Below are 14,669 nucleotides of genomic sequence, written 5' to 3'. Positions count from 1 at the left end.
GCTCAGGCACGGACATTGACCAAACAGATTGCTATTTTATCTGTTTCCTGTGACCAGCACCCTTTTAAGCAGGATGCACACGGTGAAGGATGGGTACATAGCTGTTGAGTTTAGATCCACAGAGCAGGCTCTCCGGCAAATACCAAGTAGACTCAGGAACCAGGGGAGAGAGCTGGGTGAGTGTCCTGGTCAGAGGGACCCCGGTGCCTCCTGAGCTGTTCCTGGCTTTGCTGGATGTGGTGTTTGTTCAGCTATAGCCTGCTGGGGACATCTGCTCTGAGTCTCAGTGAACTCTTTTTAAAATTTCTTTAGTAGGGTCTTTGCAGAACTCTACCTTCTGTGAACACATTGCCTTTTCCAGGTGGATCCGGTGTAGATTAGGTTACAGTTTATGTTGGTCACATTCCAGACCTGAGGACAGGGTAGCTTGGCAGGTACCTTGAGTAACCAAGGGGAGCAAAGACGAGGGGTCCTCGGACTGCTCTCTGGGGAGGAGTGGGAGGCAAGGCCGGGCAGTTTCATGTCCATAGTGCACTATGTATTCACTTGTTCTTTTAATAAATGCAATGCCGGCCCTTTCCACTGTGGGGCAAAATCTGTATCATTATCCATATTTCTAATGTCTTCTGAGGTTGTGAATCAGTGGAGAAGCAATGCGGGTGTCTGCTGGGTTGCCTCTATCAGCTGCAGGCACAGCCAGCAGGGAGGCCTTGTGTGACCATGGAGCCAGAGTGGGGGTTCCTGCACCCTGGGCTGAGCTGCTGCGTCCCAGTCTCAGGTGGAGCCTCTGGACATTGCAGCTGGGGCCTGACCTGTGAAGGGCCCGAGGACAGGGAGACTGGTCAGCCTGTGGCAGGCAACAGAAAGGGGGTCGGAGAGCAGACACCACGCCGTCCCCCTCCCCAGAGGAAGGAAGGGTCTCCCCATCAGTCAGTCCCGTCCCTTGGGCGGGGTGACTCCGGGAGAGGGGAATTCGGAGGAAAGTTGGTCCCAGTGTTCTAGAAGTGAGTGGTCCTTGTGTGTGGGCCCAGGGGAAAGGGCAGCACCTGCTGGACACGCTGCTGTCTGAACGTCTCCTTCCCTCCACGATCCACCTGCGGAAACCCAGTCCCCGCCACGGTGGTGTGAAGAGATGGGCCTTGGGCAGTGTCAGGCCATGAGGGCACTGCCCTCCTGATGAGAGGGGAGGCCAGGGCCTGTTCACCCTCTGCCACTTGAGGACATGTAGAAGGTGCCATCTATGAGGAAGGGGCCCTCACCAGACGTCGGATCTCTGGTCCTGGATCTTGGCCTCCCCAGCCTGCAGCCCGGTGATGGTGGGGGGCAGTAAGTGTCTGTTGTCTGTACGTGGCCCGGTCCAAAGGGTGTGGTCAGAGTCGCACCAATAGGCAAAGAGACATCACGCGCTTTCCCCGTGTCCCTCAGTTCTCCTGAGAGTCTGGAAGAAGGCCTTCACACTCCTATTTTACAGCTAAGGAGTTGAAGCAGTTTGTCCAGGGTCGCCCAGCCATCTCTGTAGGTAAGCAAGGACTCACACCCAAGTCCAGGCCACCCTGTCACACCAGGCTGCCTGTGAGAAATGGTGTGTGCCAGTGCCCCTTCCCTGGGGTCACCACACATGTAAGACACCCCGGCAGCAAGCCGAGGCACTAAGCCACCATGTGCATACAGACCCTGCAGGTCCCAGGCTCTGTGCCAGGACACGGGCTCCAGTTCAGATGACCCTTGTGGACTCACCTGGTCCCTGGACAGGCACGTGCCCACCCCTTAGACACCCCCAGGGCCTGATCTCACACGAGGAGGGACTGAAGGGGCCTCAGTGGGTGTGGTAGACGGTGGACACCCCCACGTGTAGGGGTGGCACCGTGCCACACAGGGTCTGCACTCAGAGACGGGCTCCTGGGAATATTTACTAATTAAATAAATCTGGGTCACTTTTCCTCCACTGAAGAAAGAAGAAAACGGAAGAGAGAAGAGACCAGGAGGAGAAAGTCGAATAAACTGGGGGCGGGGGCGGGGGGAAGAAGAACAGAGGAAGGTAGTCATAGAGGTGAGGGAAAAGGGATCTAAGAAAGGAGTGTGGTGGGCTTCTTGCTCCTCCACGAGGTGCTCCCACCCCTTCTGGGGGCCATGGCCACCCAGCTGTGGCCTGGGCTTCCTGTCTTGGGGTGGGACTGAGGATGGGTGCCCGCACAGCATGGCCAGGGTGGCCTCTGGTGTGGCCAGGCTGTCATTCATCACCCCTCTGTCCCCACTGCTGCCTGGGAAGTGCCCTCCATGGGCAAGTACTTGTAGGCAAGACGGAATCATCTCGTTTCTATTTTAATCTGTCACCAGCACTGCCTCAAACCGATTGGTTCAAGGGAATCGTTGGCTGGTATTTCCATTTTAATTATATGTCTCGTTCGCTCAGTTTGGGCCACATCAAACTGGTTTCTGGTCATTTCATTTTGTTTCATTCTTAAAATTTAAGTTCTGATTAAGCCTTTCTACACCTCCAATTTGAAATATTTTGCAAGTCTCCCTAAGAGATGCTATTTATTAAATGAAAGCTCTAATTAAATCCGTTTTCCCAAGTATGTTTCTGAATTAAAAAAAAAAAAAATAACAAGTAATCAGTCTGGAGTGGTGGAAGGGAGAGGGAGCGTCCTGTTGGAGGTCAGCAATGCTGTTCAAAGTCCAGGCGGCTCAAGGTGGAGTTTTGTTGTCAGGTGCATTGTCGGTGCATCTTGAGCTTTAGTTAGTGAAAAAGCGGAGCAGCTGATTGCCTAAGGGTCCGAGAGTGGGAAGTGAGTGACCCAGAGCCGCGGTGTTTATTGAAGCAAGAGGCGGGCTCTGAGCTGCCTCTGGGGCCTGGGGTCTCCAGGGAGGCCCTCGGGAGTGGAGGGGTGAGCCAGGGTGGAGAAGGGCAGGGCTGCTGGTCAGAGAGGGTGGGCAGGAGAAGGGCTTGGCTGGAGGTGGGGATGGCGAAGCCAGGGAGAGTTCTGGGGTGACTGGGGAGAGGAATGAGGGGGTTCACGCCAGTTGCAGGATACTAAGGCACAGCGGGGGTTGTTGACAGGTGTCTGTTCTGGGCGGTGTGAAGAGCAATCCCATCTTGAGAGAAGACACGGTGACAGGGACAATGGAGATGACAGCACATAGGTCCTTGTGGTACAAGGGTACTTGTCACGGGGCAGTGTTCCACATGAGACATCCCAGGGGCTACGAAAGGAGGGAAAGAGCCAGTGTCTTTCCCTCCCCGCTCTCAGGGGGAAGTCTCGCCATTCTGCACATGCACATGCATCTGCACATGCAGCCCTTGGGGAGTCCCCGCTGGCTACTGGACACCCAGCGTGTTTGTGAGCTGAACTCTGAGGAGTGGATACTTGTTCGATGCCTCTCTCCCCGTCCCTGTATGGAGTGCCGGGATAATGTGTGTGTTCACACGCTGTCTGCATGGAATCAGCGACTTCATATGAAGCGAGTCACTTAATCATTCCCTATCAAATAGCATCGCCTGCTCCCATGGGCTCTTACTTTATCCCAGCCAAACCACAGTCATGCAAATTTTTGAGTTAGAAAGGAGCATACAGAATATGAATGCCAACTCCTGATTTTCCTAGTTGGAGGGGTGCCACCCCAAGGGGTGAGATGAGTGGTCTGATGCTCAATTCATACTAGATGTCACGTAGCCCACGAGGTGCCTGTCCCAGCTAGTTATGGCCGTCCAGGATTAGGGCACCAACTCTGACTCCAGGTGCACTTGGAGGGGCCATCGTGTCTGGAGTGATAGCAACTGCTCATTTTAATGTACACATTTCCTGGAATTCTATGCCACTTTTCCAACACTGGTATGTTTGGGGGCTTGGGCCTTGATCAGGATTGCAGCCATGGGACTTCATGGTGGTAGGTCTCAGAGCAAGCCTAGCTTTTGCTCGGAAAGAAGTGGGTTCCTCGTGGGCAGCTTAGAGTCACTCACTGAGCAAAGGTGAAGGACCCTCCTGTGCTGAGTCCTTGTGTGCTGTGTCCCTCCACCCAACCCTCTCCCTTCCCTACAGGACGTAGGTTCCTGGGAACTAACTGGAGCTGCAGCGGTTACTTCTGCTCTTCCTGTGGACTGGTTTAGTTCAAATGTAAAAACAGAAATAGGAAAACCACAACAGGAGACAGGAAGTTGCATCTTGGTTTAGCTGAGTTCCTCAGGTGAGTAAAAAAAAATTTTAAAGTCTACTGGAAAAACCTTGGGTACTCGATCAGCCTAAAACACAGAAAACCTAAGTGCTTCCCCATCACGTGTTGATGGCGGGACTTGAGGGCTGCTTTGGAGTGTCGGAGAACCTTTCAGCCACTGCAGGGCAGGCGTCTTGCAAGTGATGCCCGATGACAGCTCACCTGGCCAGGGTTCAACCGTCCTGCCTTCAGGGACCTAGAGAAACTGGTGTAAGTACAGGGAGGGGGGTAGTGAGGGAACAGGGTGGGGGACAGGCTTTGGGGAAGAAACGGGAGCCAGAGGACAAACCGGAGAGAAGGTCAGAGAGAGCGGCGTGTAGGACAAGGCCAGGACACCTGCCGGGCTTCCGGGGAGCCGCAGCGCAGAGCCCCACTCTGTGTGGCACCCCCCCATTTCTTGGTGATTTATGAAAGTAGATGTGGGTGTCGTCATGGTGTCCCCTAGGTAGGGACCCCCCGTTCTCATGGTTGAAACACCCCCCTGGGGACTTCCTCTCTGTGTTCTTCAGAGCAGCCACCAGCAGGCCCACGGTTCTTGGGGGGTGGGACTGTCGAGTGTTGGGGGTTCTTTTAGGTATGAAATGGCTTGGTGAACCGTCAAGTTCCACCCTTCGCAGAACTCAGAGTGGTGAAACCAGACCTCTATGATCTCTGAAATGGAAGAAGGATGCGTAGTAAATGCCATCCCTTCCCCTGGCCTGATTTAGGGACTGTTTAAAGCCAGAGCTTTTAAAAATAAAATAGTGATTCCTGAAGTCAAGATCATCATCATTATCATCAAACTCTGAGCGCGTCCTTGCAGGCACCACCATAAATATTTACCTGTTTAATGTATAAAACCCCTCCCCTCCAAGGGGTAGGGCCTAGGCCTATTTTGTAGATGGGGAAGGACAAAAGCAGTCGGTGAGTCCAGATTTGAACCCAGACAGGCTCCAGATTGGGAGCTGGTGGGCACGACACTATTGTACTCACCCCAAAACAGAAACCCAAACCCAAACCGTGCACCCCATGGTCGAGCTCTAAAGAACTCTTGTCACATACCCGTCGTGAGGCCACTGGGCTACATGTGGGCATCACAGTTATGGAGACTTTTTCCAGAGGAGGACATTGTTTTTCCAATTTCTCTTGGAGAGAAAAATACAAATTTCTTTTAAGGACCTAAGCTTAATTAAAATACCGCAGTAAAGGAGAAGCAAGGAGAGAAAGGTCATTAACCACCTTGAAAATTCCTCCTGCATTATTTTTGTCGGTTGGTATTTCTCGAAGGGGTCCCGTGCTGGGAGAGGGGGTGGTTGTGGATGCACATTCCACCCCCCCAGCTCCTTCGAGGTCTTCCCTCTGTGTCCGGAACGTTCCCCACGGCGGCTTTTCTGGGAGCTCTCTGTTTCCACTGTCTTATTACATGGTATCTCCAGGATGGATTCATCGGCCTTTCGTGGTTGTCATTGCTTTCCTTCTGACACTACCCGCAACGCAGATGTGAAAATAGAAATTAAAGGGACTTAAAAAACAGTGACCTTTTGCGTTGGCTATTCTTTCCTGACACTGATTATTTGATGATTTCCATTCTGTGTGAATTCTCTGAGTGGAACTGTGTTTAGGCACTCTGGATTTTCCCCAAGTTCCTCACAAGAGGTGGCCCTTCAGTTTTGAGACTGGATTCCCTCTCTTCTGTCTCACTCAGCAGATTGGTGGCCTGGGTACCTGCTAAGCTTGTTCCCTATTTTCCTCTCAAATGTCTTCGTTTTCTGTTAGCTGGACAGATAAAAACTACCTTAGTTCTTTTTCTATTGCTATAACAAAATACCCAAAGCTGGATACTTATTACACAAAGAGGTTTATTTAACTCACTGTTTTGGAGGCCGAAAGTCCAAGACTAGGAGGCCTCACACGTTTGGCCTCTGGTGAGGGCCTCCTTGACTGGGTCACAACATGGTGGGGAAATGGAAAGGGAGCCAGCTGCGTGCACAGGGAGCACGTGTGGGGTGACCTCACTTATAACAACCTACTTTTCTAAGGATTAACCTGAGTCCTGGGAGAAACACATAATCCCTTCTGAAGGCAGCGCCCCCAGGAACCTAACCACCCAAACCTCTGGCCGGTCTACCACCTTCATCATCACCACACGGGGGACAAAGCTTTCAGCACATGATCATTTATTTGGGAGACAAACTGCATCCAAACCATGACCCGCGGAGGACATATAGGTGCAGCTTGAATGAAGTGCACAAGAATTATGGTCAGAACCCACGGCTGTGTTTAGTGTGCTTTTCTAAAGGTCCTTCCAAACCCTTTCATTTTATTTGAACCCATAACTCTGCACAGCACCTGGCATTGTTATTCGGCCCGTCTTCCACTGGCGCCTGCGGAGGCCTCAGTGAGCAATGGGCCCAGGGTTTCCAGGACCAGCCACGGGGGCTGTGCGCAGGTCCCTGGGCGGGAGGCCAGTGGCTCTCCCTGTCTGTCCCATGCCTTGTTCCTGTGGGACAGGGATCACCGGGGCCGAGGGAAGGGGTGGCTGAAGCCAATTTGCTTGTGCTTCTCAGCTCTGGAGGAAAGCACCAAGCCAGCAGCCTTCCGGTTGGCGAGGGAGAGTGCTCAGCAGGCGGAGGCCTTTATGCAGAGCAGGGAAGGAGCCGGGTCATGCCAGTTTCGGAAGCCACTGAGTGGCACCTGACATGAGGTGTTCTCTCCCGGTTGTGTCCAGTTTCCTTCATCATGCTGTTCATTCATCCCCTCAGGAATCCTGCAGAGACGGACAGTGGCTTGCTGCGTCCCCGGCTCTGTCCTGGGTGCTGGAGCCCAAAGAGTGCTAAGCACTAGGTCCCTGTGACTGAGACGCTCACATTCTGTTGGGAAGTAATGAGAGGGCGCTGAGGTTTCCCTCATGACATCAGGCTGTCGAGGCCAAGGTCCTGTCCACACTTCACAGCTGTCTTGTGACAAAGCCACTGTCACTGCCCCGTCTTGGTCTTTCCCCTTTTTAACTATTTCCCTTCCTCCTGAAGCCACGTAAGCCTGAATATCTGCCTGCACCTCCTGTCTGCAGATGGCCCTCCATGTACACAGCCTCTGCCTTCCACTGCGCCTCCTCTTAGGTCAACGCAGTCTGGGTTCTCTTCTGTCCCCTCCCGTCCATGAACAGCCAAGTGCCCTTGGACGCACCGCAGGTTGCTTTCCAGAATGAGTCCTTAGCCATTTGGATGACTTATTTCCACTAAGTTTTCATATCTTTTTTTAAAAAAATCCTGTTTTAATGTCTATGATTATTTTATAAAACTTTGAGATTTAAATCTTAGATTTACTTTCAGAAGTGGTTTTCTTTTATGGAAGCAAAAATTGAGAAAATACTAGTTGTTATTACTCAGAGGACACAACATTTCAACTTGGTGTGATAAGGGTGAGAATTGAATCCACGCAAGGAACTAAATATGCTCATAGGTTACTGCCCCGTTTGTCTTTCCCACCCATGTTTCTGTGCATCCTAGTATGTTGAAACACACACACACACACACGCACACACACGTATTCACACATTTACATGTATATGTTCACCTGTTATGATAATTGTGCTATTTCCCAGTTGGCCCCACAAGACCTCTGTTTTGTAAATGTTGAATGGTGTTGTATTTCATTTATATGTATACATATGTGTGCATATTTCTATTAAACATGACATATTTACTATTAAATATACTATTAATAGTAAATTACTGATTATTAAATGTGCTAATCATGTCTGAAAGGTCAATGGCACATATGCATATGTATTTTTTTGATATCTGTGTGTATTTGCATGACTTTCATGCCTGACTTTTCATTGTAGTTCTGTTTAGAATTTTCTCTTTTTTGGAACAGAAACTGAGGCCTACAGGGGCTCGAGGCTGACTACCAATTTGGGAAGCAGAAAGGCCTCCCTCAAGTTCTGGTTTGCTTTAAGCAAGGCAGGGGGCCCTAATTGGGAAGGTATAGTATGAAGAATTTTAGCTTCCCTGGGAAGCAGTTTTTATAGCAGTTTATATGCAGCGTGCTTAATCACTGCTCTTTTATTTTTCTTCTTTCATGATGTAATAGGATTTTCTATTCACTGTTGCTGTTTGGGTTGGATTAATGGGGATAACTATCAAGTTTTCCATTTAACTTGGGGGCAAGAATGTGGTTTGAAAGAGATCAGATTTGGTTTGCATTAATATCTGAGCAAAGATATATAAAGTAACCTTGATCACCAAAAAGTGGCACTTGTATCTCACAGAGGAACACTTTTTCTAAAATTCAGTTTTAGTTGTAGATGGACACAGGACCTTTATTTTCTTTTTATTTATTTTTATGGTGTGCTGAGGATTGAACCCAGGGCCTCACACGTGCTAGGCAAGCGCTCTGCCACCTAGCCAGCGGCTCAGCTCCAAGAGGAACGACCTTGAAGAACTCACTCATGACTCCCAAGCATTCCACGCTCATGCATCAGCCTTTGCGTAAAGGTGTTCTGAGTGTCTGGGAGAGGCCATGTTACTTATGGAATCGAGAGAAAGCACTGTCTTTAGGACCTGTGTTTTCGGCTCTTGCTCTGCCTTTCCTTGATCTGCCTTTTAAATTTCCTCCTATCTTACTGGCTCCTGAGCACAGCCCTCGTTCATTCATCAACCCTATTGAGACCCCAGTAGGTGCCAGGCAGCACGGGTGCAGTGGTGGAAAGGGCAGGTGTGGCCTCTGCGTTCGGAAGCTTTTTGCCCAGGAGAAGAGGTGATCATAAAGGAAGGGTCCTGGGAACCTTCAACGTGGGAAGTGCTGCGTGCAACTGCAGAAACCGAGGTGCTGCCACGTGGTGGCAGGGCACCTATCCTGGACTGGGACAGCAGGGGGGATTCCTGGAAGAGATGACACTGAGCTGAGGTCAAAGGACCAAGGAGGCAGGGTGGGAGGCTGGGTAAAGTGAGAGGCAGGGAGATGAGTTTGATGGCTGCAGGAGTCATCCAGGTGAAATGCATGGTGGGCAGAATCAAGGGAGATGGGGCGTGCTGTGTGTGCAAGGGGGGTGGGTTTTACACAGAACAGGGAGGTGGAATGAATAGTGTAGGAGGTTGGTTCTCCTCGGGGGGATGGAAGAGGGTGATCCACTTGTCTGGTTTCTAGTGTCAGGGACAGGGTGGTGGAAGGGTCCCTCTCTCAGATCGCAGACCAGTGGGAGGAGCAGGTAAGGAAGAGGACACTGAGCTCTGTCCTGGACAGGATGCAATTGAGATGTCTGTGGTTTATCCAAGGGAGGATTTTGGTGGCGCTGGGGTGTGTGCCTGGGAATTCAAGGGAGACATCTGGGTTAAGGTGAAGATTTGGAAGTCCTCAGCTGGTGTCTGCAGACACAGGGTGGAGAGTTATCTTGGTTAAGAATAGGAGCCAGCCTGGGTTGGCCCCTAGAAAGGCACCATGATTGCAAGGGTGGGCAGCAGGGGAGCAGCCCTCGAGGAGAGGGACACACAGTGACCAGAGAGTCAAAGACAACAAGAGAATGTGGGGTCAGGGAGTCAAGGAGAAGGAGCAGAGAATAATGAGCATTATAGAGGCTGTCCGGGGTCTTGGCAGGTGAAGACTGGCCTTAGCAAGGGAGGAGGGAGTTGGGGACTTGGCCGGAGCAGTCATGGAGTGGCAGGGCAGCGCCATATTTGTGGCATGAAGGAGAGGTTCCAAATGGAGTGGGAGTTCAGAGATCCTCTGGAATTAAATTTTCAAAACATAAACCCCCCTCTTTCTTCTGTGACTCCATAGAGAGATGGAAGGCAGGAGAGTTAGTAGGCAGCTTGCTTGCTATTTAAAAAAATTTTACGGTGTAGTTGGTAACTTGTTTGCTATCTTCTGTGGAGTAGGGTAGGCCCTTTTACACAAGGATGTGCAGATATTTCAACTCTTGGTCTGCATCAGAGTTCTTATTATACACCCGTATTTTGGAAAAGGCAATTAATCACAGAAGCTCAAAATAGCTTAGCTCCCAGGGACCAGATAAATATTCCTATTTTGACAGTTCCCCATTCCACAACGGCCACCCAGCTTTGGGTACACTCCATTCTTGGAGATGCGACGATTGTACTATATCCCAGAAGGCCCCACAAGACCTCTTGTTTTGTAAATGTTTAATGGCATTGTGTTTTATTTTCAAATCGAACTAAATAAAAATTAATTTTGTTTTGAGACTTTTGAGAATTTCACAACGCACTCTGAGATAATTGGTCACACCCTGGGGTATTGCATAAGAAGATGTAGCCCTGGCTCTGTTTTCCATCGTCCCGGAAGAACTCACTCATGATCACTTCTTCAACAGCAAGTGGAATGGCTGGCGACAGGAGAGCAGAGATGGCTAGGAAGACACTATCTTTGAGTGATAGAGTTTTTCCTTGGGTCCACCAGGACAGAAAGTGTGCAAGGCTAGTTTTCTGTTTAGCAGGCAGCATCGGTCATTGGGGAAAAGTCACTTGGGAGTTTGTTTTCCTCGCTCTCTTCAAATAACCTTATTTAACCTCTTCATTTTATCCACTGGGAAAACGCTGATATTTGTACCGATGCCTCCTTAGTGATGTGAGACAACCAGATTCTATGTGTGCGTACTTTTGAGGAGAGAGAGACACACACACACACACAGTGACAGAGTATTAGAAAGTTACTTTTTTGTAAGAAAAGTGACACTATATAGTTCATAGCATAATTGTCTGATGCTGGTTGGGCTTTTTTTGGAGGAAAATTTTATTATTTCAAATGTAAATTGAAATGTCTAGGAATTTAAAAATAAATAATGAAGAGATTAAAACTTGAGGAATGAATGCGGTCTCTTTGTGTGTGTGTGTGTGTGTGTGTGTGTAGTTAAGTATGGTTTAATTTTTTATATCACTTTTCTTACAATTAAAACTCCAAAAAAAATGTGTATTTATATCTGTTTTGACATTAAGAAAACTAGCTCTTATTCGCCACAATACATGTACTAATTTGCTTAATTTTAATACAGGTACATGAAAAATTGTTTCAAAATCGCTACAGCCATATATCTATGAGAATCAAATTTACTAGCAAAAGTACCATGTTATATTATCATTTTTCTTGTCTCTAGCCAAGTTAATTCAGTCAATACACTGTTTTCCCAGATTACCAGATTACCAATTTGGGCTGGGGATACAGCTCAGTTGGTAGAGTGCTTGTCTTGCATGCACAAAGCCCTGGATTCAAACTCCAGCACCAAAAAACAAAAACAAAAACAAAACAAAACAAATACCAAAAAAACAAAGTTACTAAGTTCAACTTCTTCACTACTTCCTTCAGTATGACATTTTTTTATTTTTTTTTATTGGTTACACATGACAGTACAATGATCTTGACAATTCATACATGAATCAAATGGGGTATAATTTCTCATTTTTCTGATTGTACACATTACAGAATCACACTGGTCATACAGTCACTTATATACATACAGCAATAATAATGTCTATTCTATTCTGCTGCCCTTCCTATCCCCCCTTCCCCTCCCCTCCCCTCCCATCACAGAAGAAGATGGGCTAATTGCATGTGTGTATGAGGACACTCTAGTTCTCTGTGCAGGAGCTCGTGAATTTGCTAGGCCACTGTGGTTCTGGGAGGTCTTTTCATCACCAATATACTTTCTACTGAAGGCTGTGCAGGGAGTTGGTCAACTATGAGTGCCTCTGAGCTTTCCTCTTCCAAACCATGTTGGGTGAACAGTTTAATGGAATAAAAGAGAACACAGTGATAATAGCTAGCATGCAACTGCACACTGAATGCTGCGACAGACTCTGTGCTGGTCACATGACATGCGAATTCTGTGAGAGTGGCTGCATTACTCCCATGTTACAGAGTAACAGTCAGAGACACAGGCTAAAGGACTCGGCAGAGGTTAGACGACTAGGGTTCGGGTAGGAGTCCATCTCCAAGCATCTGCCTCACAGCTGTGTTCTAAGTCTCTTCCAACTCCCAGTTACTGCTGACTAAAATCCATGTGTAGTTCGTGCAGTGACACTCGCCTTTCATAGAACAGTCTAGTAGCCGAAAAACTAAAATAAAACTATTATTGGCCAGAGACCAATAATAAATGAAAAGGTGCTCAGCCAGGAATCAGGCAAATGCAAATTGAAATGAATACAAAACCATTTTTTTGCCACGTGATTGTTGAAATTAGCAGCTTTGTACAAAATTCCCATCGCTTCACCTTTGAACAGCCCATGGGCTCCTGGTGCTGCTGAGCAGGCCCCACAGGACACCCGGGACAGGACACCCAGGGAGCCCAGGGTGCAGAGGGCCTTTGTGCTAAGGCTGGCTGAGATGGGGCAGAGCTGGGCCTGCCCACTGCCTTCTCTCCCCCCATCAGCTGGTGGACACTTCCTCCCTTCCTGGGCAGGCCAGGGTGGACAACGGGTGGAAAGGTTTCTTCTGTATTTTTCCTCTGTGGTGGCGTGAATCTTAAATGTCCCCTAGTGCCGTGTTTTGAAGTCTTGGTCACAAGCTGGTGGCAGTGTTGGGAGCACAGGGTGCAGAGGGCCTTTGTGCTAAGGGGGTGGGCCCAGTGGGGGGAAGTGAGGTCACTGGGGTGTGTGTGTGGGGGGGGGTGAGGACCCTGGCTCTTCCTCTCTCTCCCTTTGCTTCCTGGCTCCCATGAGATGAACTGACCTCCTCCGCCACCATGTTCTGCCACACCACAGGCCCACGGGGTGGAGCCACGTGGATGGGGACTGAAGCCTTGAAACCATCAAATAAATCTCTTCTCCTTTAAGTTATCTCAAATATTTGGTCACCATTAATAGACCCTCCAAAGAGATGAAGTGGAAATTACATGATCTCTATGAGAATCAAGGGAGTGGGAATGTTCACCCTCCTCCTCGTGCTATGGAATAACATGCAGCTTTAAAAGGTCCAAGTTAGCCGGGCGCAGTGGTGCGTGCCTATAATCGCTGCAACTCGGGAGTCTGAGGCAGGAGGATCTCGAGTTCAAAGCCAGCCTCCGTGAAGGGGAGGCACTAAGCAATTCAGTGAGACCCTGTCTCTAAATAAAATACAAAACAGGGCTGGGCTGGGGATATGGCTCAGTGGTCGGGTGCCCCTGAGTTCAATCCCCAGTACCAAAAAAAAAAAAAAAAAAAAAAACGGTCCAAGTTAATTAATATGAGTTCACTTGGAAATATGTCCATCTTCTTAGCAGTGAAAAACCATATTACGTGGTAACTTTTATACTATGATTTATTAAACTAAAGGAGAAACCTCCATATATGAGAATGCTTTTGGATTTTTTTTTCATATATAGAAAAAAGCAGTAAAGAGAATCCTCTGATCTGCTTAGAAGAAAGATGAGTGAGAGGTGGGTGTAGAGGTTGTGGATGGGAGATGATGAACTTTTTCATTTGCATCTCTTTTGTATCATTCAATTTTAAAGTGAGCACTTGTTGATTTTATTATTAAATGAAATTATGGAAAAAATAAACTGTGTGGCTTCCTTTGATTGACTTCCTTTAGTGTAGATCTAACAGATGCGGGAAAAGGACCTGAAGCTCTTGGGTTTCATTCTGTCTTGGGAGACAGAATGCCGGTTTGGTCAGCCAGATGGCTTTTACCCACTCTTTGTGGACCCGTTGGTCTCCCTGTCCACTTTTAAACCTTCTGCAGAAAGTTAGGCCCACAACGTGCCAAGCCTTTCCTGTAGCCCTCTGCCAGTTCCTGATGCAGGCGTGTGGAGTGGAAGCAGAGTGCCAGCCCCAGGCTGTGAGGCTCTGCCAGCAGCCCGGATGCTCCTTCCACCAGAGAAGAATGGTCATCAGAGGTGTCACTGGCTGGGCACGTGGGTCCACTTCTGCAGTGGAACAGGTCTGTCGCCAGTGTCAGGAGACTCTGGCTGTAGTAGCCGCTTCTCTCTCTCTCTTTCTTTTTAATGTTTTTTTTTTTTATTGGTTGTTCAAAACATTACAAAGCTCATGACATATCATCTTTCATACATTTGACTCAAGTGGGTTATGAACTCCCATTTTTACCCCAAATACAAATTGCAGAATCACATCGGTTACACATCCACATTTTTACATAATGCCATATTAGTAACTGTTGTATTCTGCTACCTTTCCTATCCCCTACTATCCCCCCTCCCCTCCCCTCCCATCTTCTCTCTCTACCCCATCTACTGTAATTCATTTCTCTCCTTGTTTTTTTCCCATTCCCCTCACAACCTCTTATATGTGATTTTGTGTAACAATGAGGGTCTCCTTCCATTTCCATGCAATTTCCCTTTTCTCTCCCTTTCCCTCCCACCTCATATCTCTGTTTAATGTTAATCTTTTCCTCCTGCTCTTCCTCTCTGCTCACCCGCTTGTCTCTGGGAACCAGTTTCCTCACCCACAAAATGAGGCCTTGGACCAGATGATGGATGAGCGCCTGAGTTCTTGTCTGTTTCTTGCCTGTAATTACTGTAACATACAGTC

At 48.5% G+C, this 14,669-nt stretch overlaps 1 protein-coding gene across 3 annotated transcripts in view; it reads left to right on the top strand.

Moving 5' to 3' along the window:
- Mboat1 (membrane bound glycerophospholipid O-acyltransferase 1) overlaps nucleotides 1–14,669 on the top strand; it is a 96,006-nt gene that overhangs the window by 24,835 nt on the left and 56,502 nt on the right. The window contains exon 1 of one of the 3 annotated variants that reach the window (XM_027948141.3): nucleotides 4,224–4,422. The exons of the other annotated variants lie outside the window; for them this stretch is intronic. Within the exon in view, the coding sequence (XP_027803942.2) occupies nucleotides 4,363–4,422 (60 nt within the window). The 5' untranslated portion in view covers nucleotides 4,224–4,362. Of the gene's footprint in view, nucleotides 1–4,223; nucleotides 4,423–14,669 lie in introns of those variants that run through there. 3 annotated transcript variants of the gene reach the window in all.

Source organism: Marmota flaviventris, chromosome 6, assembly GCF_047511675.1.
Source record: "Marmota flaviventris isolate mMarFla1 chromosome 6, mMarFla1.hap1, whole genome shotgun sequence".
In the NCBI taxonomy this organism is placed as follows: Eukaryota; Metazoa; Chordata; class Mammalia; order Rodentia; family Sciuridae; genus Marmota; species Marmota flaviventris.
This window is presented reverse-complemented; position numbering and strand designations above follow the sequence as displayed.